The 23085-nt window shown below is 52.1% G+C and overlaps 1 protein-coding gene across 1 annotated transcript; it reads right to left on the reverse strand.

Annotated features, from left to right (window-relative positions):
* Nucleotides 1–274: 274 nt before the first annotated feature.
* Tmprss6 (transmembrane serine protease 6) lies at nucleotides 275–22605 on the reverse strand. The gene is made up of 17 exons (XM_027403933.2): nucleotides 22374–22605; nucleotides 20449–20582; nucleotides 19612–19679; nucleotides 18925–19103; nucleotides 18639–18680; nucleotides 13689–13893; nucleotides 12741–12877; nucleotides 11483–11595; nucleotides 11151–11260; nucleotides 7143–7288; nucleotides 6755–6853; nucleotides 5888–6001; nucleotides 5000–5116; nucleotides 4580–4748; nucleotides 3324–3595; nucleotides 1218–1354; nucleotides 275–1000 (listed from the first exon to the last, which is right to left on the reverse strand). Exons 1-17 carry the CDS (start codon nucleotides 22603–22605, stop codon nucleotides 842–844), a joined length of 2433 nt encoding a protein of 810 aa, XP_027259734.1. The 3' UTR covers nucleotides 275–841.
* Nucleotides 22606–23085: the final 480 nt, after the last annotated feature.

The following is a 23085-nucleotide window of genomic DNA, read 5'->3' on the forward strand; positions in this document are numbered from 1 at the left end:
GGTTGTAAAACGTGAAGCGACTCTGCTTTGCAGCCTGCCATGGCTCCCACAGTCCCCAATCCTCTGCTCATTCTTGGGTCTCACCTACCTGCAGCCCCCTGCAGTGCTCCTCTTTTCCCCTCTGTTCTGGCTGTACCCAGCTTGCTGTTCCAGAAAAATCCCTGCCTTTGAGTCCCACCTCTCACTGTTCTGCACAGTGGCCTCTGAGGGGCCAAGACAGCAGCAGATCTGTTCCGTGACAGACATAAGATGTATGGGGACACTCAGATATCAGCATCAGGGCTTGGTCAGCTGCTTTATTTTCAGAACAGTTGGTGGGCCTCCAGGGAATGGCAGGGAGGGCCCTGTAGCGGGCAGAGCTGCAGCCGGCACCTGCAGCTGGGACTGCCCCATGGTTTGGCTTACAGTGTGGCCCACTTGGCAGTCTCAAGGGCTCTGAGGGTTCCCCTTGATAGAGATACCTTCCTCGCACCCATCCAAAGTACACAGGGGCCCTCACAGGTTGGAATATGCTGTCTGAGCCAGTTCCCTCCAAGTGGCTTTTGCTTGGGGAAGGGACCTTACTTTCCTGAAGAGACTGAGAGCCTGTATCATTGCCACCAGACCCCACACCAAAACAGTGGTACGAGAGGGAAAAGGGGAAACAATTAGAATGAGGCTGGAGCCCAAACCTCAGGAGACATCCCGGCCACCAGCTGACATTCCTTCTCTGTGCTGTCACTGGGGTAGGCCTGAGGAAACAGGCCTCAGCAGGGCCACTTGCCCTGGAATACTTGTGCCCTGGCTGGGTGGGTGCCCTGAATCTGGGCTGGAGTCAGGTCCAGCTCTGTAGAACAGCCCCTCAGGTCAGCACCTGCTGGATCCAGTTGATCACACGCGTGATGCGAGTGTAGACGCCGAAGAAGTTGGGTCGGCCACAGCCTAGGCCCCAGCTAACCAACCCTGCCAGGAACCAGCGACCACTGGGCTCCCTGCAAACCAGTGGACCTCCAGAGTCACCCTAAAAGAGGAATGGGGATACATCAGTCTACCCCTGTATGACCCCAGTCCCAAAGTCTCAGGATATCAAGGAGCAGAGCCAAAGACCTTCCACCCCAAGGTGTGCTATGTGCCTCTGCAGCCAGGAGCAACCCCCTCGGCCTCTGAAGGCCTCAGGCTCCCCATCTGTAAAGCGGGTATAGTCATCTTCCCATCAGCCCACATTCCACAGGTAATACCTGGCAGGCATCCTTCTTGCCCTTGCGGTAGCCGGCACAGAGCATGCGTGGGGTCACCTGGTAGCGGTAGGCCTCACTGCACAGGTCTTGAGGGACCAGCTGTACATCCACCTTCTGCAGGGTGCTACTGCTGGGACCTGCAGGGAGGGTGGCAGCAAATACAAGGGGCTAGGAATCTGTCCCCACTGTGGTCATCCTAATGTCTCAGGAGCCCTTCCCACTCTGCCCTATCACTGCTGACTCATCTACATGGTCATGATGACAGAGTCCTCCCCTCTACCCCAGAAAAGCCTGTTAGAGCATGTCCCCCTCATCCTTCCTCTCAAGGGCTTCTGGAGGTCTGATGCCCCTCTGTTCTATTGTAGCCTCAGGGGATGCTATCAAAAACAGGTAAAGCTCCTCGCTGTACTCTTTTTTTTTTTGTTTGTTTCTGGTTTTTCGAGACAGGGTTTCTCTATAGCTTTGGAGGTTGCCTTGGAACTTGATCAGGCTGGCCTCAAACTCACAGAGATCTACCTGCCTCCACCTCCCGAGTGCTGGGATTAAAGGCGTGTGCTACTGGCTCCTCACTGTACTCTTAACTCCTTAGCAGATCTTGTTCCAGATCTTGTCCCACAGAACTATGAGATAATATTTCACCAGTCTGATGCTCGGCCAGACATTGGAGTTTTGAAGCCCCTTTGGTTCTAAAATGTGGGTGGAGAGGACTTCTCACCCACGAGTCCTGTGGTAGCCTTTAAGGCCCACCTGCTCCAAGGCCCTCCCCTAGGCATGCCTACCCTGACTCCCCTCCAGCAGGCAGCTGCTAGCATTCTCAGGTCCTTCTACCTGCCACCTGTGCCTTCACCATGAACATCTGGTTCCCAGGAGCTGCTCAGTAGTCATTCCAGCCTCTGTAGACCCCTCCTCCTGATGCCATGCCGGGCAGGTGCCTTCTCCAGGCTGTTTCCTGTTCCTGTCTGTGGTAGCTCATATCATTGTCTGTCTTTCCCAAGAGTGTTCTTGCTTTCACCCCCCTCTTGTCTGCCTCAATGTTTGACACGTAGTAGGTGCTCATATGTGTGTTGCTGAGTGAGTGACCAAGCGAGGAACCCTTGCTCTGTCACTGCAATCTTGGCCAAGTCACCTTTCTGAGCCTCAGTGTCCCCATCTTTAATGTATCTCTGCAGAGATCAGGTGTGGCAGGGCATGGCATATGTGAGGCCCTTGTTCAATCTCCAACACCACACCACACCTGCCCATACTTCCAGGTGGTAAATCACCATTTGCCAAGGTTGCAGTCTAGTCTGTAGTTAGGCCAGCCAAGCCTATGTTTGCAGAACTGAGGGGCAGCCTCTAGAGATGGCAGCTCCTGTCAGTTAAGGCCTGGAGGGAAGAATACCCTTTCTAGCAGCAAAAGCAGGAAACTCTAGGCCCTAGAAAGAGGGCAGTCAGTCCTAGATCTGAGTCCCTGCCCGGATCTCTTGAATGAGCAGCTTTCGGTAACTAAGGGACTCAGCCTCAGTTTTCTCATCAACAACATGGGGCTGTAGTGCCCACCCCTAAGGCTGAGTGGCTTATGTGACAGTTTGCCCTCAATCCAATCTGCAGTAATAAAGAACCCCATCTGACACATGAAGGGCCTAGGCCTGGTCCAGGATGATGTGGTAGACTTTGGGGAGCCCCTTTTGAGGGCCTTACCCTGCCTGGGGAGTGGAGGGGGGATGGCTAGGGGCAGGTGGGATGTTGGGGGGGAGGGGAGGGAGAGGGAGAAGGGATTGACATCTGAAGCAAGCTTGTTTCTAATTTGAACTAATAAAATAAAATAAAAAATAAAAAAAATAAAGAACCCCATCTGACCCCACCCTTCCCCCAGGGTACATACAGCCAATCTGTGGCATCCTTACCTATCCCCTATGCCCTCTGCTTAAGTTCTTCAGTGCCTTCCAAGGCAAAGGAGAGCTAGGAGGGCAGTTAGCAGGACCCACAGGCCATATTATAGATTTTGCCCTATAAATTTAGCCCAGCTCTGTTGATCCCAAAGCTGGAGGGCCTGGAGGTAGGACCCTGACAGTCCTCCAAGCCTGCTCCTGATAACCCAGTTCCCTGCCACCTGCCCCTGCTCACCACCCTCTCGAAGGGCTCCCCAGCCAGTGATCCAGCAGAACTGTCCCGGCTCGAAGAAGTGAGAGCGCGCAGGCAGGCAGATGGGACGCACAGTGGCCGAGAATACCACCGGGTGGTCCAGCTGCAGCAGGGCCACATCATAGTCGTGGCTGTCCTCCTCGTGATACGGGTGCAGGAACAGGCGGCTCACCTTGAAGGACACCTCACCTGGCCAGCGTGAGTTCTGCCGAATCTTGCCCAGGAACACAGTCCATAGCCTTGGGGAGGCCATGCTGGGTGGGAAGCAGGGGAAGTCATCATAGCTCAGCTGCTTACTTAGTCTCCTATCCCGAGACCCAGTTGGCAACTGTCAGCTTTCCCACTGGGGTAGGGGACCTTGTCTCCCTCTACACGGTCTTCCCTTCCTTCTCTCAAACCCCTGACTGGTATACAGTGCTGGCTGAACACATGCTTGGGTTCTCCCACCTGAGCTTCACCCCTAGCCTCATCCCTCCCTAGTGAAGCCTGGCCTTCTCTAGCCTCAGCCCTACCATCTGTGAAATGGGAACATTCTCTACTTCCATGTTCTTAAGTGACTAATGAGAAGAGCCCAGTGCCAGGCCTGGGACAGTGTTTCCAGCCCACTTTGCAGATGGGGTAGAGGAGGGAAGGGGGGAACATGACTGCTGTGAAGAAATTGGCAGAGATAAGAGGAGCAGGTGGGCAGGGCAGAGTGTGCCTGGGGAAGATAAACAGGTCCCCGGAGGCCAATAGAGGACTCAGGAGAGTTGGCTTTTGTGGGACGGGCTTAAGGGGTTTGGGCCTCAGATCTGGTTAGGACTGGACTCACCAGGAAAAGAGGTTTGGGGGCTAGTGAGATGTCCCCTGAGAGCTTCGCTGGTCTCACCCACCACCCCCTGTTACAGGTCAAATTATGGTAGGGGTTATGGCTTGGGACCAGCGTGGGCAGTGGTCTCCTCCACTGTCTCCCTAATGTCCAGCACAGCCCCTGGCATGTAGGAGGGGCACAGTTGTTGGGCTAATGGAATGAATGAATGATAGTGGCATCAACTTAAAGCAAGAGGCGAGCACAGAAAGGTTCAACGACAAGCTTAGCAACACATAGCATGTTTAGGTTGGAGCCAGATCAGATCCCACCTATCATGGCAGCCAGTATGGGGCTATCCTCTACACTTTCCTCTGTCTGAGTACAGTCTGCACTGAACCTCCCATGGCCTTCCCTACTCCCACCTCCAGGCCCTGTGTTCTCCCCTCACCTGTCCTCCTGGAAGCAGTGGGCGGCTGTTATGACCCAACGGTCAGTGATGAGAGCCCCCCCACAGATGTGTCGACCCCGAATCTGGAGGCTGGCCTGCCATGGCCACTCACCCTCGGAGGACACGGACCCGCCCACAATGCGGCTGGAGGGGCCCTGGAGGCCACAGTCTGGGGGTGGGAGAGGGAGGGGCAGAGGTGGACAGAGAAGAAGGAGGGGAAGGAAGAAAGGCTAGTGAGAAATGAAGGCAGAAAACAAAGGAAGGTGAAGGAGAGAGAGAGAGACAGGCCCCAGAAAAGGTGACAGAGACAGAGAGACACAGAACAGACATATGGTGACACTCCTCTCCTGTGTCCCCATGAGAGTCCCTACCCCCTCCCAGGGCCTGGTCTTCATGCACAGCCACAGCCGGCAGGCTCACCGCAGTGTTTCTCATCTGAACCATCACTGCAGTCCAACTGCCCGTCACACTCTGGGTTGGGCTTCTTCACACAGCTCTGGTCCTCACACTGGAAGGTGAATGTCCCGCAGGGCACTCCTGGGATGGAGGGGACCAGGCAGTCCACCAGAGGTGGGTCTCTGAGCCCCAAGGGAGCCTTCCAAAGTGAGACCCGGAAAATATGGCACCAGGAGAGGCCAGGAGACTAGGGAGGGGTGTCAGTCACACCAAAGGGTTCCCCAAGTTTCCTCTAGGGTTTCCTCCCACCCCCATTCAGCTTGGCCCCATTGATAGTGAGGCTGTGTTCCCCTGAAGGCAGAACCATGATTCTCCTATCAGACTAGAGACCCAAGAGCGGGGCCCTGTTTCCCCTGCAGTTGAAGACCCCTATATGCTCTTTGTTGTAATGGACATCCCAACGCCACCCACCCACCCTGTGCCTGTCCTTGCTTCCTTACCTCCAGACTATTTAAATTCCAGCTCTCTGCAGGGCCCAGCTAAAAACTTACATCTAACAAGTTTCCCATTCCCCCAGCATCCCCAACTACTGTACATGGTGTTCCAAAGGCTTTTGGTTGCCTGTCATGTCCTCTTACTAAGAGGTAGCTCCTTGAAGGGCAAAGATGGAAGGGTAGCTGATGAGTGAGTGAGCGGGTGGTTGGATAAATGGGTGAATAGATGGCTGGCTGGATGTTGGATAGTTGGGTGAATGAATGAATGAATGAATGGGTAGATGGATAGACAGACAGACCTCTGAGTGGACGGACAGCTGATCATGTCCACAGTAGGTTGACAGCATTTGAACAAGAAGACAGGTGTTTCTGTGACCCCCTTTGATCTCCTTGGAGACCTTAGGCAGGGTCCCCCTACCTTCTTGGCACTGTTCTTCATCACTGCCATTGAGACAGTCAGGCTGCTGGTCACAGACTCTAGGCAGTGAAATGCATGTGCTGTCCTCTTGGCACTGGAACATGGCTCTGCAGACTGTGGGTACAGAGGACAGTGGTTGTGGGGCCAGGGGACCAGGCTGGGCTTTACAGTGGCAGCAGATGCTCCCTGTATCACATGTCCACCATCACAAATCCTTCTAGCAATCCTGGCAAGTCCTATTTCATTGGTGGGAACAGACATGAATGATGTGTCTGAGGTCCCCAGATATTCAGAGTCAAATATAAAATGTCTTCCTCTGGTTCCTCACAGATTGAGAACTGACAGTGAGGTTTGGGGCATCACTGCCCAGATGCCTTGGTGCTCTGATTCCTGGATTGTGGGTCTGGGCCAGAAGCTGGCATTTGCTCAGAACTGTTCCTGAGAGCCCTAGCCTGGAGACCACCAGTTCCTGCCTCAGCAGGAGGGATGAGGGCCCCATTCAAGGAGAGAGATACAGGATTCCTACCCTGGATCCTGTCCCCTAGCAGTCCTAGCCCAACAGCCACCCTTACCTGGTCCTGCCCTCCCCTCTTGGTTAATTTTCAGAAGACTCGTTAGGACAGATATCTGGCATATTTGCCTATGATGAAGGGGAAAATCTGAGCTGAGGGTCACAGCTTCTTTCAGACACTGCCTCAGGGTGGCTCCGGGAAAGCCACTTTCCCATGCTGCCTCCATGTTGGCATCCTGACACATTACAAGAACCCTGGGTTCTTGGGTGCTCATAAGGGGGGGGGGGCACACGTGGGGTAGACTAAGATCAACGCAGGGAGTGAAAGGAGAGGAGGGCAGTAGCAGACTGCTCACCACAGTTTCTCTCGTCCAGGCCGTTGGGACAGTCCTTGATCCCATCGCAGGCAGGGACACACAGTCCATTCACAGAGCAGAGGAACTCTCCAGGGCAGGCTGGGGACCCACAGGAGGTCACGGAAGCAGAAGGGCACCATTAGGGCATGGCATGAAATACACATGATCAGGCACCCATATACCTGCTCCAGTGCCTGTGTCCATGGCCCATGCAAAACCACACCCATCCAACACACACAAAGGGATACATGGAGCTGCCTGCCACACAGGCACGCACATGCACACACAAACAGCTCACTGTGGTCTAGCCTCATAAATGTTTGTGTACAACTGGGGACAGCAAAGGGGCAGGACAGCCTCCTCAGTCCTCCCACCCCATTGTACTCACGGTCTGACTGGTTGTACAGGCTGTAGTACACTTGCACACCGGGGCCTGTAAGGGAGATCTGGGAGGTGAAGTTGATGGTGACACCAGCCGAGGCCACCATGGGGATCCTCTCCGCATATGGCTGGAGGGTGCGGAAGCCACACAGCCTAGGAGTGTGACCAGGGATGGCTCAGACACATGGACTGGTCTCCCAGCAGAGGTGTCTATGCATGGACTCAGTCCATAACTAAGGAGCAGTGCAAAGTGGAACAAAAATCTAGACCCTTCCAACCCAGCTCCCTAAAGGAGCTCTGGAGAACGAGCTCCCCAGACCCTGACTGTCACCCTAAGGTTCCTAGCCACTCTGGCTTCAGGTGCATCTGTGACCTCACACCCACTAGTAGTTCTCAGAGTGCAGTCCAGAAACCCATGGGGCCAAAAAGTCACCTTTATAGCATCGCTCTAATGCTATTTGACCCTTCCTCCTGCATTCTCTCACACCACCACAGCACAATTTTCCAGGGACCCCATAACTAATGGTAGATAGGGGTGTGAGGGTGCCAGTCCTGGACTATTAAGCCAGTTATTAAATCTTCAAAAGTATTGGAGGCTCCACATTTGTTTCACTCAATGTTGGTGTGCTCCATCATTTCAAGGCAAACGAAGGGGTCCTAAACAGGAGCATTTTGAAAGCCCCAGAACATAGCTGCTCGTCATAGAAAGAATCACCACTAGGGGGAGCTCTGAGCAAGCCTGGCCCTTTGTACTCCCCACCCCCTTTACAAGCTAAGGAAACATTGGTTTTTGTGGACAAAAGATAGAACCCTAGATTATTATCCTCAGAGGACAGCCTCAGGAAGTGGGCTGCATCTTTGGGAAATGTGATTTTTCAAAAATGTTATTTACATTAAAATGTGCATTTCAAAGGACTTGTTTTTTCCTCATGCAAGTCACAGACAGTCACAGACCCCGGTGGACACCAGAAATTCCAGGCAGTGCCAAACACTACCTGTACTATGCTCTACCTATGCACGTTGAAGTTAAGTCTGTCTTTGTAAATCAGGCTCTGAAAGAGAGAGGTAGCTAGTGAAACAGATTCACTCCTGGAATTTTCCACTTAAGTATTTTCCGATCACAGATTACCATGAGTAATTTGAGAGGGAAATGATGAAGCACATATTTCTGAATTTCTCAGGTTTAACTCCTGACACAGGCATTTAACATGCATAAGCAAGGAAGCTGGCCTGTGTCAGAGAGTAAAGAGGTGTCCAGAGAGATGAGAGCCTGAGTCCAGCCACCAAACAGAGATGAGCACCACCAGGGGCCATCCTGGAGCAAGCCCAGCCCCTTTCCAAGCTAAGGGAAACCCCACTGTGATTTGAGGGTATATGATATAATATAATATATATGTAATATATATGCGTGTGTTATAGTTATGATAATACAGTTATTATAGACTGCTGTCCTTGGAAAGGGCCCCAGGAAGTGGACAGGGGAGCTGGGAGTGTCCCTGAACAAATTTAAGATTCAGGCATATGGGGGCACTGTTCCCCAGCATGGCCCTCTGAGTTTCTGGCCCTCCATCCCTCTTGCTCACCAGGCCCTCTCACCTCAGCCACTAAGTGCTGGAGTCAGAAGGTACTGGGGCCTGTGTGGGCTGCCCTGCTGTCTCACCCCTGGGTTTGGGGGGAATCTTTCCCTCAGGGCCTTACCCAGATGCTGAGGGAGTGCCCTGTCAATCTGGCATATCAGCAGCTCCCTACTGAGGAGCTGGAGAGATACTGAGTGGATGGGCAGAAGCATGGGCAAGAAGAAAGGAAGGGGAGGGGCCAGGCCTCATCGCACATGTCCTTCTTTCAAGGACAAGCTGAAGGAAGGAGGACAGAGAGACAGCACTGAGGAAGGGACAGTGGCCTGCTCTGTGGTGGCCAGAGCATTCGACTAGCACAGAAGAGCTGAGTTTGACTTAACTTTGTCACCCAACAAGCTGTGTGACTTTGGAGGCAGCAAACTTCAGGCCTCAGTGTGTGTGGTGGTGGCACTGTAGTCCGGTGACAACCACCCCCTGCCCCCACCTCCTTGCAGACATTTCTGAGAGGACCTGGAAAAATGGTTTTGGGGGAAAGTGGCTCCTAACACAAAGTGACAACATGTGGCACTGGCCACAGGGCCTCGGGGTTGCTGAAGGGCCACAGGGATGTAGAAGGGCCACCTAGAGCAGGGCCAATCCACAGGGGGCTGCCGTGGGGCTCTGGAGCTAGTTCCATCTTATCTCTTAGCTGGAAGCTAGCAGAAAGGGTCAGGCAGGTCACAAGAGAGTGACATCACAGGAGAGGAAGTGAGGGCAGGTTCCTGGAAGGGGGGAAGCCGTCACTGCGGTAGCTAGCACCCAGTAAGGAGGTTCTGCGAAACCCAGCAGCCAGCAGCCGGGTCTTACAAGGACAAGATTCTCCACCACCTACAGGCCACTGGAGGATTCCGTTAGGCCATAAGGACATCAGGAAGAACTGGGAGAAAATGGTGCATGGAGTGGGGGGTCAAGGTTGTCCAGCCGATGGGAGGACTCCGTCACTAGAATGGCACCTGGAAGTAGGGATTCAGCCACCTTTCAGCTGTACCTCTTAATGGCTGGGCCAAAAGACCTGGTCTCCCGCTCCCCTCCCCCACTTCTCAGGCCTCTGCTACCCACACAGCAGATTTTCCAAGACACAGTCTTCAGAGAGTTTCCCAGTAATGGCATATCTTTATCAGCCCACAGTAACCAGAGACTGGCCCCAGGCCTCCATTGTGTTGCTCCCACCATGGCTTGCCTTCCACCAGGCATGACATGGGACAAGGAGACCAGTCTCCACTGGGGGGACCCTTCATCCCAAATGAGGGGCTGAGATGAGGTGGGACTTTCCCAGCTGCTCTCAGGGGAACTGGTGAGAGCAAAAGAGATGGCATAGCCTCCCACCAGCAGGCAGGTGCCCTGGCTGGGAGTGGCTCTCCTGAGATAGCAGCCATCACAGGCTACTTGGAGCCTTTATGGGGAGACACCACACAAGAGTGAGAATTCTCACAGGTGTACATGCACCCGTGGACAGACACACAACTGGGCAGTCACACTGCACCCCCACCCCCCACCCTCCACCCCCGCCCCCGGGCTGCCAGAGCTCAGTGATGATGTCATAAGCCACAGGGACTTTTGGCAAATGACTCAGCCTCTGGGCCTCAGGCTCCCTGCTGTTGTCAGGCTCTGGGCAAGTCCCTGAAATTCACAGTTGGAAACCGAGTTTGGAGGAAGGACATTTTGGGAAGTGATTGGGTCAGGGGCTGCACTTGATGAATACATTAATTCACAAATTAGCAGATAAAGGGATAAGAAGCACTGATGGGTGGTCTCAAGAGTGGAGTTGTCATGTAAGCCATTTTGGCCCTGCCTCATCACATGACCCCATGTGTCATGTTATGACTCAGCAGAAAGCCAAACAGATACTGAATACTGATGCTGTGTTCTTGGACTTCAGCCTTCATACCCATGAGGCAAGCAAACCTCTACTCTTTAAAAACCACCCTGCCTTGGGAGATTTTGTTATAGCTGCAGAAAACAGGTAGAGACATGAACTCAGCATGACTTCCTTACTAGATTGTAGGACACACATAGTCTCTTTCCATTCCTGCCTGACAAAGAGTAAGAGCCAATTAGCATTCATGGTTGGCACATTCTCCACCCATCATCTTACTTAGTCTTCAGCAGAAGGGGTCTGTTTCATGCCCATTGTTTTGTTTGTCTCTGTGTAGTAGAAAGGCCCTCCTGTTAGCCACAGCAGATCTGTGGAAGCCAAAGAATGACTTTTGGGAGTCAGTTCTTTCCTTCCACCATGTTGGTTTTAGGGATTGAACCCAGGTCCTCAGGGTGGTCAAAACAGTAGGCTTTGCCAGACTCAGCCTGTGCTCACTATCTATCTATCTATCTATCTATCTATCTATCTATCTATCTATGGGGGCTTGAGGTCCTTGTTGGGGGGGGAGAGGGGGAAAGGCTACCTTCTGTTCTGGATCATCCACTGGCCTTGAGTACACAACAGGTTGTACTTCTGCCTCCTTAGTGCATAGGCATCAAACCAGAGTGCCAAGCCGTAGTCCAGAGAGGGTACCTGGGGAAGGAGGGCAAGTAATCACATGTCTCATAGGGTATGGCCAAGGTGGGGCACCTACCCCTCAGATAAACAAGACACAGCCCTCACCCTCCCAGCAGGCTTTGTACTAAGCCTATGAGTACTTGGTCAGGACAGGATGTCACCATCTCCCATCCCAGGTGCTGAAGCCCTATGCATTGCTCTGGGCAGAGAGCAGGCTGCAGGAGGGGCGGGACTCACCGTGAGATGCCAGGAGCAGTGGGTTCTGGGTGAGTAGTAGCTGGGGTAATAGGGTGTGCTGAGGAAGCCCTGTAGGTCCAGCCGGCCCTCCAGTGTCAGGTTCACCTGGCAGTCTGGGTCCAAGAACAATGATCAGGCTGCTGTCCCCTGGCCCTCCCACAGTGCCTAGCTGTACTCCTTTACCTCCAACAGCAAAGCTTGGGGCCAAACATGACCATGTAAATGTGCCTCAGTTTCCTCTTCTACAAAATGGGTAAAAGAGTGCTCAACCCAGATGCAACGATCATAGCACATTCCATCTGCCAGCCAGGTAGACCTTGATGAGTGACCTGAACACTACACTTAACAGAATGCAAAATATGCTTACAGCAGGCCTCACAGTGCAGCTGTGGAGTGAAGGCTGCTCCCTCTGCAAAGAGGAGGTTTGGAGGCTGAGGGCATGACTCTGTGGTAGAACATTTGCTTAACACGTGTAGAGCATCTGCTTAAAATGTGCCAAGGCCCTGGATTCCATCCCAGCACCACACACAGGTACACACACACACACACACACACACACACACACACACACACACACACACACCACATTGATGAATTTAGACAAGAGGAGGAAGGGTTGGCCAAGTCACTCAGAGGCTCAGGCCTCAGGGGGTGGAAGCAGCAGTGACCTTGGGTTCTCTGGTCACCTCTCCCTGGGACCAAAAGCCCCAAAGCCTTCCTTGGTTTTCCTGTATACTATAGTGTCAGAGAACACTAGTCGTCACACTCTGCAGGGCCATCTGGAGAGCCCAGGCTTGATCCAGGAGAATGAGAAGAAATAGTCAGACACGGCAGGGAACTGCAGCTATAAACAGCAAGGGGCCCTAAAGAGCTCCCCACCCACCCTAGCTTAGGCAGGGTCCTCAAGTTTAGTTCTGCTAACCTGTTGTGTGGGATGGGAAGAGAGAGGTGGGAAGAGGGTGGGTGAGGCTACAGAAGAGCCAAGGTAGACCTCCTGGGGGTGCCTGACCAAGACACCTTTGCTGGGGGCTACCAGGGTCAAGTCCCTACATTTTCAAACTTGCTAAAAACGAGTTGGCCTTGGGAGGAGTGTGAAGGAGAAAGGGGGAGGAGGTAGCAAAGGGGAGAAAGGTGAGTGGGATCTGCTGCAGAGTGAAGGCTTCTAGACCCTTTCCATCACCAATAGGGAAGGTATAGGACGCCACTGGAAATCAGGGATCCTGTCCATGCCACCACCTTTATCCTTGGGAACCCTCACCCTGGAAGGCCACAGACTTCACTGAGAGCATGAAGGGGTCATAGTAGCTGTGCAGGCCCTTCTTCCACACCACTGCCATGACAGAGCCCGACGCCAGCACCTCCATCACGGGTTCCTGGCGGTTGCACCCATAGACCCTAATGGAGCAGAGAAGAGTGCAAGATGGTATGACCCAATAGACATAGAAATGACACCACTTTGTCCCTCAGGACAAAGTAAGTCAACAATGACACAACTCAGGACTGCCTGCCCCACTTCCTGAAGTCTTGCAAGTCTAGCAACCTTCTGCCCACCCTGGAGGAGAGGGTCACAATGGCTGCATTTCTTGGCTATTCTCTATCTGGCATAGATGGTGAGATTTGGAGTCTCACAGTCTCAACAAATGGTGAGCAAAAATGTACACCCATTTTATAGATGAGAAAAATGAAGTTAAGGGCTAGAGAGATGGCTCAGTGCTTAAGAGCACTGGCTGCTCTTCCAGAGGTCCTGAGTTCTATTCCCAGCAACCACATGGTGGCTCACACCATCTATAGTGGGATCTGATGCCCTCTTCTGACCTGCAGATAGAGCACTCATATACAGAAGATAAATCTTAAAAACAACAACAAAAAAAAACCTGAAGTTTAAAAGGGCAACCCCCTGTCTTAAGGCATACAGTTAGTGTGCAGTGGAGTGGTGGTTGGAATACCAGGCTGCTGCGAGATTCTAGAAACTTCTAATAAGCCATGTACCTTCCCAGAGTGGACCTTAGGGATCACATACAACAACTGATTAGTTACAACCAGTTAGGGAAACTGGGGCTCTGAGAAGGGACTGGAGACCGCTGCTTGGCGCACAACCTTCTAGCCTCCTCTTCCACTGGCCTCCACAGCAGCCATATGAGCCTGGTCCCAGCATAGACAGTGTGACCTTTGACCCTGAGCCTCCCTCAGCCCTGTAGGGACTCACGAAGTGATGAGTCTCTTCTCCAGGGGCCCAGCTGCGTCATACATCGCCACCCGGTCTCTGCAGTCAACCTGGGTCCACTCGAGCCGCACTTTGAGCATGAGGTCCTCAGGCCCCTGGAGGTGCCACAGGCAGCTAGAGGCCAGCTGGTCCGGCCCCCTCAACCGGAGGACCTGGCCTGGCTTCACGTAGCTGTAGCGGTAACAGCCTGAGGTGGAGAAGGATAGAACCCTTAGCCAGGAAGAGAAACTGGGAATGGCTACAGAGTCCCCTCCAGCCATGTTGGAAGATAGGGACTGGTCTAGGGCACCCACCTTTCTTCACCCTGTAGCTTCCCTGCCCAACCCCTGACTCATGCACTCACTCATTAATTCAACAAACTCACTGAGCCCTGTGTGCCTGGATGAATGCCAGATACAAATAGCACAGAAGATGCAGGCCTTGGACCCAGCCCAAGGTGCATAGATGGCAAGGAGGGTTACAGCTTGAGCAGAGAATCCTGAGGGAGCTTTGCAAAATCTGATCACAGAGCAAGCATTACAAGAGCACAAGGTAGAGACAGAGAGGCAGGCCTGGATCACATCAAAACCATCACTGCTCTGTCCTGTGGCCATAGGGAGCCATAAAAGGTTAAGCAGGGCGAGACTATACAGTCTGGCATGGATTCCCCCTGGAGTGACAGTGGCCCACACTCACTGGGCTGCCACAGGCTGAGGACAACACACACCAGGGTCCTCACCACGGAGCCAGAAATGCTATAAGAGGTGGATAAAAACAGTGACTGTTCTTGTGGCCATGAGGAGAGAAAGGTAGAGGAGAAAGCTCTGTGGCTTTCACCCCAAAGCTGTCCCCATTGGAGACTCAGCCCCAGCCAACCTCACAGCTTCCCTCACTTCACACCTCCTCTTGCATCTCACCCCACAGACCCCACACCCCAGGATATCCTCCCCATTAAACTCAACCTAATTGAATACGTTCCGTTTCCTTATTAAGTATAATAAATTAAATGCACTTAGAAAATGTAATTTACTTAAAGCTCATTTAATCCACCAGCTCATATGCTACGCCAGAGCTAGCAAAGTTGTGTCTCCAGAGTACCCAGTAGGCCGGGCCTTAAGCTTCACGAAGCAAGGAGGCCAGGCGCTCTGCCAGCAGGCGTGGGAAATCTAGGGTTGAACCTGAGATGGGGGTGGCATTTGGGTGTCCCTGAAGTATCCCCTGGCACCAACATGCCTCAGCTGTGTGACTCTGAGTTCTGGCATACAGAAATAACCATAATAGTTGGCCTCACAGGGGCCAGGAAGGGTCTGCGGCTACAACCTGTCACTCAGCTCCCTCTCCTGCCCTGGCCACCTAGATTCCAGTGGGATGCAGACCTCCTGGGCACAGGGGCTACCCAGGCATTTGCCTGGGAAAGGGAGAGACCTCTCTGCTATCTGGCTTCTTTTAGGTGTTTGTCCATGGCCTCTCAGGCCATGTCTCCTCTGGCCAAGGTGTTCTTCCCCCTCTCGACCCAAGGAACTCCCAGCTCCCCAGGGCTCACACCTGACAGACACGCGGCCTCTAGGAAGGCTTTGGATGCTGGCTCGAAGCTGCTGCCTCCTATCTCCCTGGATTCCCTCACCTGGGTCCTTTCTCTGCCTTGCAGCCCAGTCCACCTCCATCCCCCGCACAGATCCATTCTTTCCCTCACAGCACTGTCTGTTCTGGCACTGGCACCTGGCCTGTGATACTCTGTGTGCGTCTGTCTCCCTGTAGGGATCAGAGCTCCTCAGTCACCCAGGTGGCCACAGTGCAAGCAGAGGCCTAGCATGGGGGATTCAGTCTACTTGAAGGGATCCTGGGTGTGTTCCTGACCACAAGACTGGCAGGCATGGTCACTGGGTTCAACCCCAGCACTGAAAAAAAAGACAGGGTTCAAGTTCTCATCCACCCTTTGGCCTCCGTGTCCTGGAAAGCAGGGGTTCTGTTGGGCACCCCCACAAGCAAAAAGCACAGCTCCACCACCAGAAACACAAGGTTCGCATCAGGGCAGACATGACATAGAACATGGCCTGCATGTGGACACAATGACTGCCACAGGACTGGCTCAGGAGGCTAGCTATGGTGAGCAGTTGCTGCTGAGGCCCAGCATCCTGGGGGCACCCAGGGTGGCCAAGCTGACACTGACACCTTACTGACCATGACCTTTCAAAGGAGCCCCATAAAGCAGATAAGAGGAGGGTGGTGGCTTATTTGGGGTGTTATTTTCATTTTGACAGGGTCTCACTACTGTAGCTCAGGCTAGTCTTAAAAGTCGTATGAGCCTGCCTCCGCCTCCCAAGTTCTGGGATCAACCAATGTGCCACCCCACTCATCTGTGTGATGCTACTAAAGCCATTTCCTGGGATGAGAAATAAAACCACCAAAGGTGGGAACAAACAGAAAGAGGGTTGTGCCAAGAGCCTTTCCAACCACACACGGATTTCTCAATGTAGCACCGGGGGTCCTGAGGGGTCAAGGTCAAACTCTTTTTTTCATATTAACACTAAGACCCTTGGGAGTTTTTGTTTGTTTGTTTGTTTGTTTGTTTGTTTGTTTTTGTCTCCAGGAGAGTGTAGCAGAATGTTCCTTAGCCCTGTGACCTGTGATATCACAGCAGACAAAATACAGACACCCACAAGAGCAGCCATTACCGACATCAATGGACAGATGTCATGATACCATTCTTCAAAGCAAATTGGATTTAGGGAAAACTTCCATTTCTTATAAAAATATTTTTGTTGATATGAATGGATTTGTTGTTATTTTAAAAATAAAGTCCAGTATAGTGGCCCACACCTGAAATCCCAGCACCCAGAAGACTAGGATAGGAGGATTGAGAGCTTGGGGCCTGCCTGGGCTACATAGGGAATCCTTTTCTTAAAACTAAAATTTAAGCCTGCACAGTGGCATACACCTTTAATCCCAGCATTCAGGAAGCAAAAGCTGATGGATCTCTGTGAGTTCAAGGACAATCTGGTCTACCTAGCAAGTTCCAGGATACCCAGAAGTCTGTAGAGAGACCCTGTCTCAAAAAATGTATAATAAATAAAAATAAAATGTAAAAAGTTTTGATGTTCAATGGATTGATAGATGACTTCTTGATGCTTCAGTTTAAATTGATAAATATGCCTACAGCTCATGGGAACAAGTTCTTCAAGGTCCTCAGTGACTCCTGGGGGATCAAGGAGTCCTGAGAGGCATTGCCCTAGGTCGGACAGGAAAAAGCTAGATAGGAATGTCAAAGACTTTTCAAGTTAAGAGGCAAAATTGAGGCTGCTATGGGGGAGCTTCAAGAACGAGAAAGAAAACACATTTGCACAAGACATTTTCCCATCATTTCAAAGTGTGAAATCACCATTAGCTCACAGCCCCTCCAGAGCTGGCTGGCACTAAGCAGAACCGGCTAAACTGCAGCTCACTCACCTGTCCCCAAGCCATATCTATCAAGTGGGAGTGAGGGCTGGCCCAGACTCATTGTGACTTCTGGGACAGGCTCTTGAGGGCTGTGTGTTAATGAAGAGGCTGTTAAGCCGCCAAGTGATCTTGGCTCGCTGAAAAAGCCACCCCATGGTCAGAGTGTCACTGCCTGGTAAGACAGGAGCCAGTTTGTATCTAACTCTGCCATGTCATTGCAGACTGACTTGCCACAGATGACAGATAGATGGATTAATAGATGATGCACAGATAGAAGATAGATATATACACAGATGATAGATACACACAGAGATAAAGGTAGATGATAAATAGGGGATGATATATAGCTAGACAATAGGCATATGGACAGATGATAGACAGACAGACATGATGGAAAGAGGATCTGTGTTCTTGCCCTTGACAACATCCCTTATCAAGGTAGATATATTTGACCCTGCTCAGCATAGCTGCATAAGAATCATGGCTTTAACTTTTGAAGCTGTGCTTTGAGGTCAGTGCTTCCACCCACCAACGAGATGTCTGGCCAGCAGGGCAGGAGGAAAGGGAGTCAGAACAGGAGCAACTGGGATTTTAAGCCATCTTCCTCCCTGAGAGGGGTCGAGGTGCTCACCCTTACTTTAGCTCTGGGTGGAAACTGGTTCTCAACCTTAATACTGTGACCCTTTTATACAGGTCCTTATGTCTGTGGTGACCCCCAACCATGAAATTATCTTTGTTGCTACTTCATAACTATAATCATACTACTGTTATGAATTATAATGTAAATATCTGATATATAGGATATCTGCTATGCAATCCTGTGTGACCCAAGGGGGTCATGACCCACAGGGTGAGAACCACTGCTCTAGCTAGTCTAGGAGAAATCTGAGTACAGAAGGCTTGTGTGTTCAGAGTAACAGGGTAACATTAGCCTAGATAGTACACTGCACAACTCCAGGAGTCACCAGTCTATAGAGTGTTCTAGCTGGCACCTGGCTTCTCAGGGTTCAGCACGAAGCCAGTGGGGCCTCTGGGAGAAAAGCAAAGTGATTCTAACAGTGTGGTATCAGGCAGAGAGAGGGGGGCAGGTTAGCTTAGCTGAGGAGGGAAGGGTAAAGAGAGAGTTTTTGAATATGCCGAAACCATCACCTCCAACAAAACAGTTTAAATGCTGAGTGAATGAGGGACCAAGCATGGATTGGCAAGACTGTTTCTACCTTCAGTAGGAAAAGGTGGGCGGGAAGGTTGAGTTGAGTGACAGGCTTCAGGGGTAGATTTCCATATGACTGACGAGCTCCCCTCGTACTCACATCCAAGACACAGGCATACAAACACCCCTCAACCTGAACCCCCACCCTTCAGCCTTGCTCAGAGCCTTCACTCAGGGCCCCCTGTGACGTCCCCCAGTGTCCCTAGATCAGGGCTCCCTGCCCCCACAGTGGAAGCCTCGGGACCCCAACAATGAAGACCTGGGATTCAAAAGGGAAAGACCAAAGCAAGGACATAGCGGCGTACCCAGCGTGGAATTCAGTACGACTATGTCATTCACGCTGGCTTCTGTCAAAAGGAAATGAACAAACAAATAAACAAGGGCAAAACCAAATAAATAGAACCCTGAAAACAAAAACAGAGAAGAGGGGCAGAGCCAGTCTCTGCCCTCCACACCCCCTGCCCCCACCCTCTGTCCTGGCTCCAGGGTCACAGGGGTTTCACCTGAGCATCCTACCCCCGCCCTGGGGAAGGATAGTCTCTCCCAGACCTGCTGGTCTAACTGCACCAGGATTCCCCTCCCAATACTGACCTAGGATCACCAGGCTTTCAGGGTCCACCTCATATTCCGTCCTATAGGAAGCCAGGGTCGAGCTATTGGACAGAAGCTCACCCACCAGGAGCTCATGCACCACCTCAGGGTTCAGTGTCAGTCGCTGGTACTCAGGAATGTCAAGGATAAACCAGAAGAAGCAAGTGAGGGATCCCTCCCTGTGCAGACAGACGTGAAAGGGACCTGCAACCCTGTCCCTGTGTAGCTCCACTCAAGGGAAATGACTGAGACTCCAACCACTGGGTACCTACGATGCGCTCTTCCCATTCTCACCCATAGGAGTAAAGACTGAGTCACAGGAGGTCATAGACCATTTGGTTAGTGGCAGAACCAGATCCTGAACTAGGCATTGGTTCGTGCTTCTAAGCACACTCCCAACCTGGACCCACCTACATCAGACGTCCCCAGTCCTGGTGTGGTGAGAACCTTGTCACAACACACTACCAGCTGTAGATGACAAGACCAAGTTCAATAAAGGGGAACCACATGCAGGAGGCCAAGGTCCTGCTCCGTGCCTCAGTTTCCCCATGTTTTTTGTTTTCTTTATTTTGGAGTTTTGAGAAGGAGTATGATTAGGGTACTGTGTCAGAAGTCTATAGGGCCCAGCCCCTCCTGCCCTTAGAGCTGAGGCTCTCACTAGGGTCCATTTGGGCTGGGACAACTCACCCAAGGGAGTAGATGGAACTGGAGTTGTAGTAAGCACCCAGGTGGGTGCTGGCAATCAGCTCTTTGAGCTGCGAGAAGGGAGACAAGGCCCTGGTTACCCTCCATGGTGGCATGGATACGGGCTTCCCAAGTGCCTTCCCGGTCTTTTTCTCTTTCCAGACTGACATGGGAGCCCAGGGTGAGGGCTCTCACTTGCCACTGTCACAGGCACAGACCTCACACCTTGTCCTCCATCCCAAAACCTCCCCTTGCCACACACAGTCTCATCCACACCCTGCAAAGACCCACTTCACCTTTGGGTCCCCCTTTCCTTCTCCCAGGGACTTCTGGTACGGCCAACCCACTCTGGGAGTTCAGATGGCCTGCTGTTAATGAGCAAGTTACAGCTGAGGGCAATGGAAGTGCTATCAGGAGGGCACACCTGGGACACCACCATGAAGCAGCCCACGCTGTCCCCTCTCTCATGGCTGAGGGGTGCCTGCAGCATGTCTACCTGCCCCCTGAATAATAGTCCCGTGCCTGCTGAGAGTGAAAGGGGCTAGCAGCCCACTGTCCCCAGTGCAATGGCCATTGCACTGTATGAGAGGGGCAGGGCCCTGACAATAAGAGCTGCACAGTTTCAATTTCCCTGCTGCACTCCTGGCAAGTGGCAAAATGAAGATTTCTGTCTAGTCAGTTGGATCCTGTGCATGACCCTTCCCACGGTAGCCAGGACAGGGTCTATCCCAGCAAGCACTCCCTGCAAAGTGACGGACAAACTCACCAGACTCTCTCACACATGCCCTTGCCCTCTCATCCTCCCACATTTCCCCCTCCTGCCTTCCTGTCCCTCCCTACCATCTTCTGGGCTTTGGCAGTTTCACTGCGGAAAGCACTGGACTCTCGTCGGGCCAGGTCCTGGGAGAAATGGCGGTTGAGCACCCGGAGGCTGCCAGAGTACACCTGGCTAATGGTCACTTCTGTCTTGTAACCTGGTCAGAAAGGAATGGGTTACCAAAGAAGCATGTCCAAAGGTTTCTTGCCTCTCTCACCTGTCATCCTCAGCACGTCCTCAGAGTCTTGTGCCTCCAAGGCAGCGCTGTTGGGACTCTGCTCTGTATCCCCATCTACCAAGTTAACAGGGATCTCCAAAGAGCATGCTAAGCATCTGCTGTGTTGGGAAAACTGGAAGCGGGGAGAGGGGTAAGTAGAGAAGGAGCTGCATGGCCAAAATGGATGCCTGCAGGCACGTAGACACAGGGAAGAGGGATTGTAGGTACTGGGGAGAGCTGTGTTCTGCACACTTGGGGTTAAAGGGAATCCTTGAACATCCAGGTAGAGAGACAGCAATAGAGCTGAGCTGGACAAGCAAATGTGGAAGTCACCAGGGAGAAAGGACATTTGATCACTAAAGATGCCAAGGAAAAGGGGGTGGAGGCAAAGAGGAGCATCTTCCTCGGCAGAGAATGCTGAGGAAGGGAGAATTGAGGTTGAAGGCACGGACATGGTCATGGCAAGGGAGACTGTGCTCCTGGCCCAATACAGTGAGGGACACATGGGTCCAAAATTCAATGATGAACATGATAGAGGCTAAAAGAGCAGGGGCTGTGGTGGAGCAGAGCCTGGCTCCACAGAGTATATGAGAATAGACATTCGATGGAGGTCTCCATACTACATAACACCTTCTAGGAATGCTGCAGCGAGAGAAAAAGCCCCAAGGAGATGTGGAGGAAGAAAGGGGTCCCATTGTGTGAGTAAGGTGGGTTGTGCTGGAATCTGGCTTTAGATGGCTCTTGGAGAGGGTGGGAGGCAGAGCCTGTATAATGTGAGGGCGGTGCCTGGCACTGGATGGGTGGGTGGATAACAGATAGATGGATTGATGGGTGGATGGCAGATGGATAGATGGATGTATATTTGAATTATGGATGGATGAATGGATTTATTGATGAATGATTGACAGATAACAGATGAATGGCTGAATGATTAGATGGTTGAGTTGCTGATGGATGGGTAGATGATGTATTGATGGATAAGCCAATGAGTGGATGGTGGATAGATGGATGGTTGATGAATGGATGGCAGATGGTTGGATGGACAATGAATGAATAGATGGATGAATGATTGGATGGATAAAAAGATGAGTGAATGGTTGTTGGATGGATGATGATAGATGGATCACCCATGGGGCTCCAAGGATTGCTTGAGGGCCATGATATTAGAGCCAAAGAGGCAAAGTCAGATATGAAGAAGAGGTTCCCAAGCCTGGGTACTGTCTAGTGGTCCCCTTGATTCTCCATGCTGAGTCCTGGAGACACAGAGGTGACGAAGCTATAGTCCTCTCCCCAGAGTAACACCTGGGGCTCAAATGAGCAGAGGCACTAATTGGTACCAGGTCCTGTGGGTGCCTCTGGGCCTCCTGCAGCAAAGCACATGGCTTTGAGCCCAAGGGATAGCCCAGGAGGGCTGTAGGTAAAGGATGGCATGCACACAGACCCTGGTTTATCCAGACCTAAGAATTGGGTGCTCAAGAGTCTTCCCTCCCCAGCTGAAGGAATCAGGGTGCTGACTAAGCCATTGGACTCACAAAGGTCCAGCAGTGTGCTCACCTGGAGGGACATGATGGAAGGTGAATTGAAAGGTAGGACACAGGGAGTAGAAAAGCACTGTAGAACCTGGAACACTGGTCCATCCTTTGTACCACCCCCACAGCCATGACAGTTGTCCCTACATCCACCCTGAACCCTCCCAGGATACCACTCCAATTGGGCCTCATTTCCCATTACCTAGGAAATACCAAAGCATGACTCCTGCTGAGGCCAAAGCAGCAAAGACCAGCAATAGTGGCGAGAAGCGGGTATAGTCCCGGGTTTTTCTCTTGCTGTTTTTGGGGGTCTTGAACATTCCCTCTGGATCAGCAGCTTCCTCTCCATCGCCTCCATCACCCTGCCCACCTACTTGGGGGACCTCAGCGGTGGGCATCCTGGTAGAACAAGGGAGATGGAAACATCTTGGCATCTGCAAGGGAAGCAAGGCCGCACCCCTACCCTTTTCGTGGAAGGGGCAGGGAATGAGGGTGGCTGCCGAGCAGCTCACAGACAGCAGAGGTGACCTCAGGGGGACATCCCAGAAGGCAGGCAGCAGGACTGGATGGTTTGACTCCCTATGGGTCCTGAGGCAACACCCACAAACGGATGGAAACATGAACACAGAGTTCTGCCACTCTCCCAGTGGCTTCCTTTCCATGTGGATCATGTGTTTTCCTCCTTGGATGTCCAACACAGTCCCCAGACTCCCTGAGCCTGGGCCCAGACTATTGCCCTGCAAGTTTCACTGGCCTTTGCTCTCTTCCTCTTTTCAAAATCTCCTGGAAGTGAGGAAGGCCACCAAAGTTCATGATCACTTCATTCCTTTGGGAGACATTTTGCACATCACTTTATTGAATCCACAGGTTGCCCAGGATATGAACCACTGTGGCCATGTGTTCTTCCCCAATCC

This window comes from Cricetulus griseus, chromosome 2 (assembly GCF_003668045.3).
Source record: "Cricetulus griseus strain 17A/GY chromosome 2, alternate assembly CriGri-PICRH-1.0, whole genome shotgun sequence".
Lineage (NCBI taxonomy): Eukaryota > Metazoa > Chordata > Mammalia > Rodentia > Cricetidae > Cricetulus > Cricetulus griseus.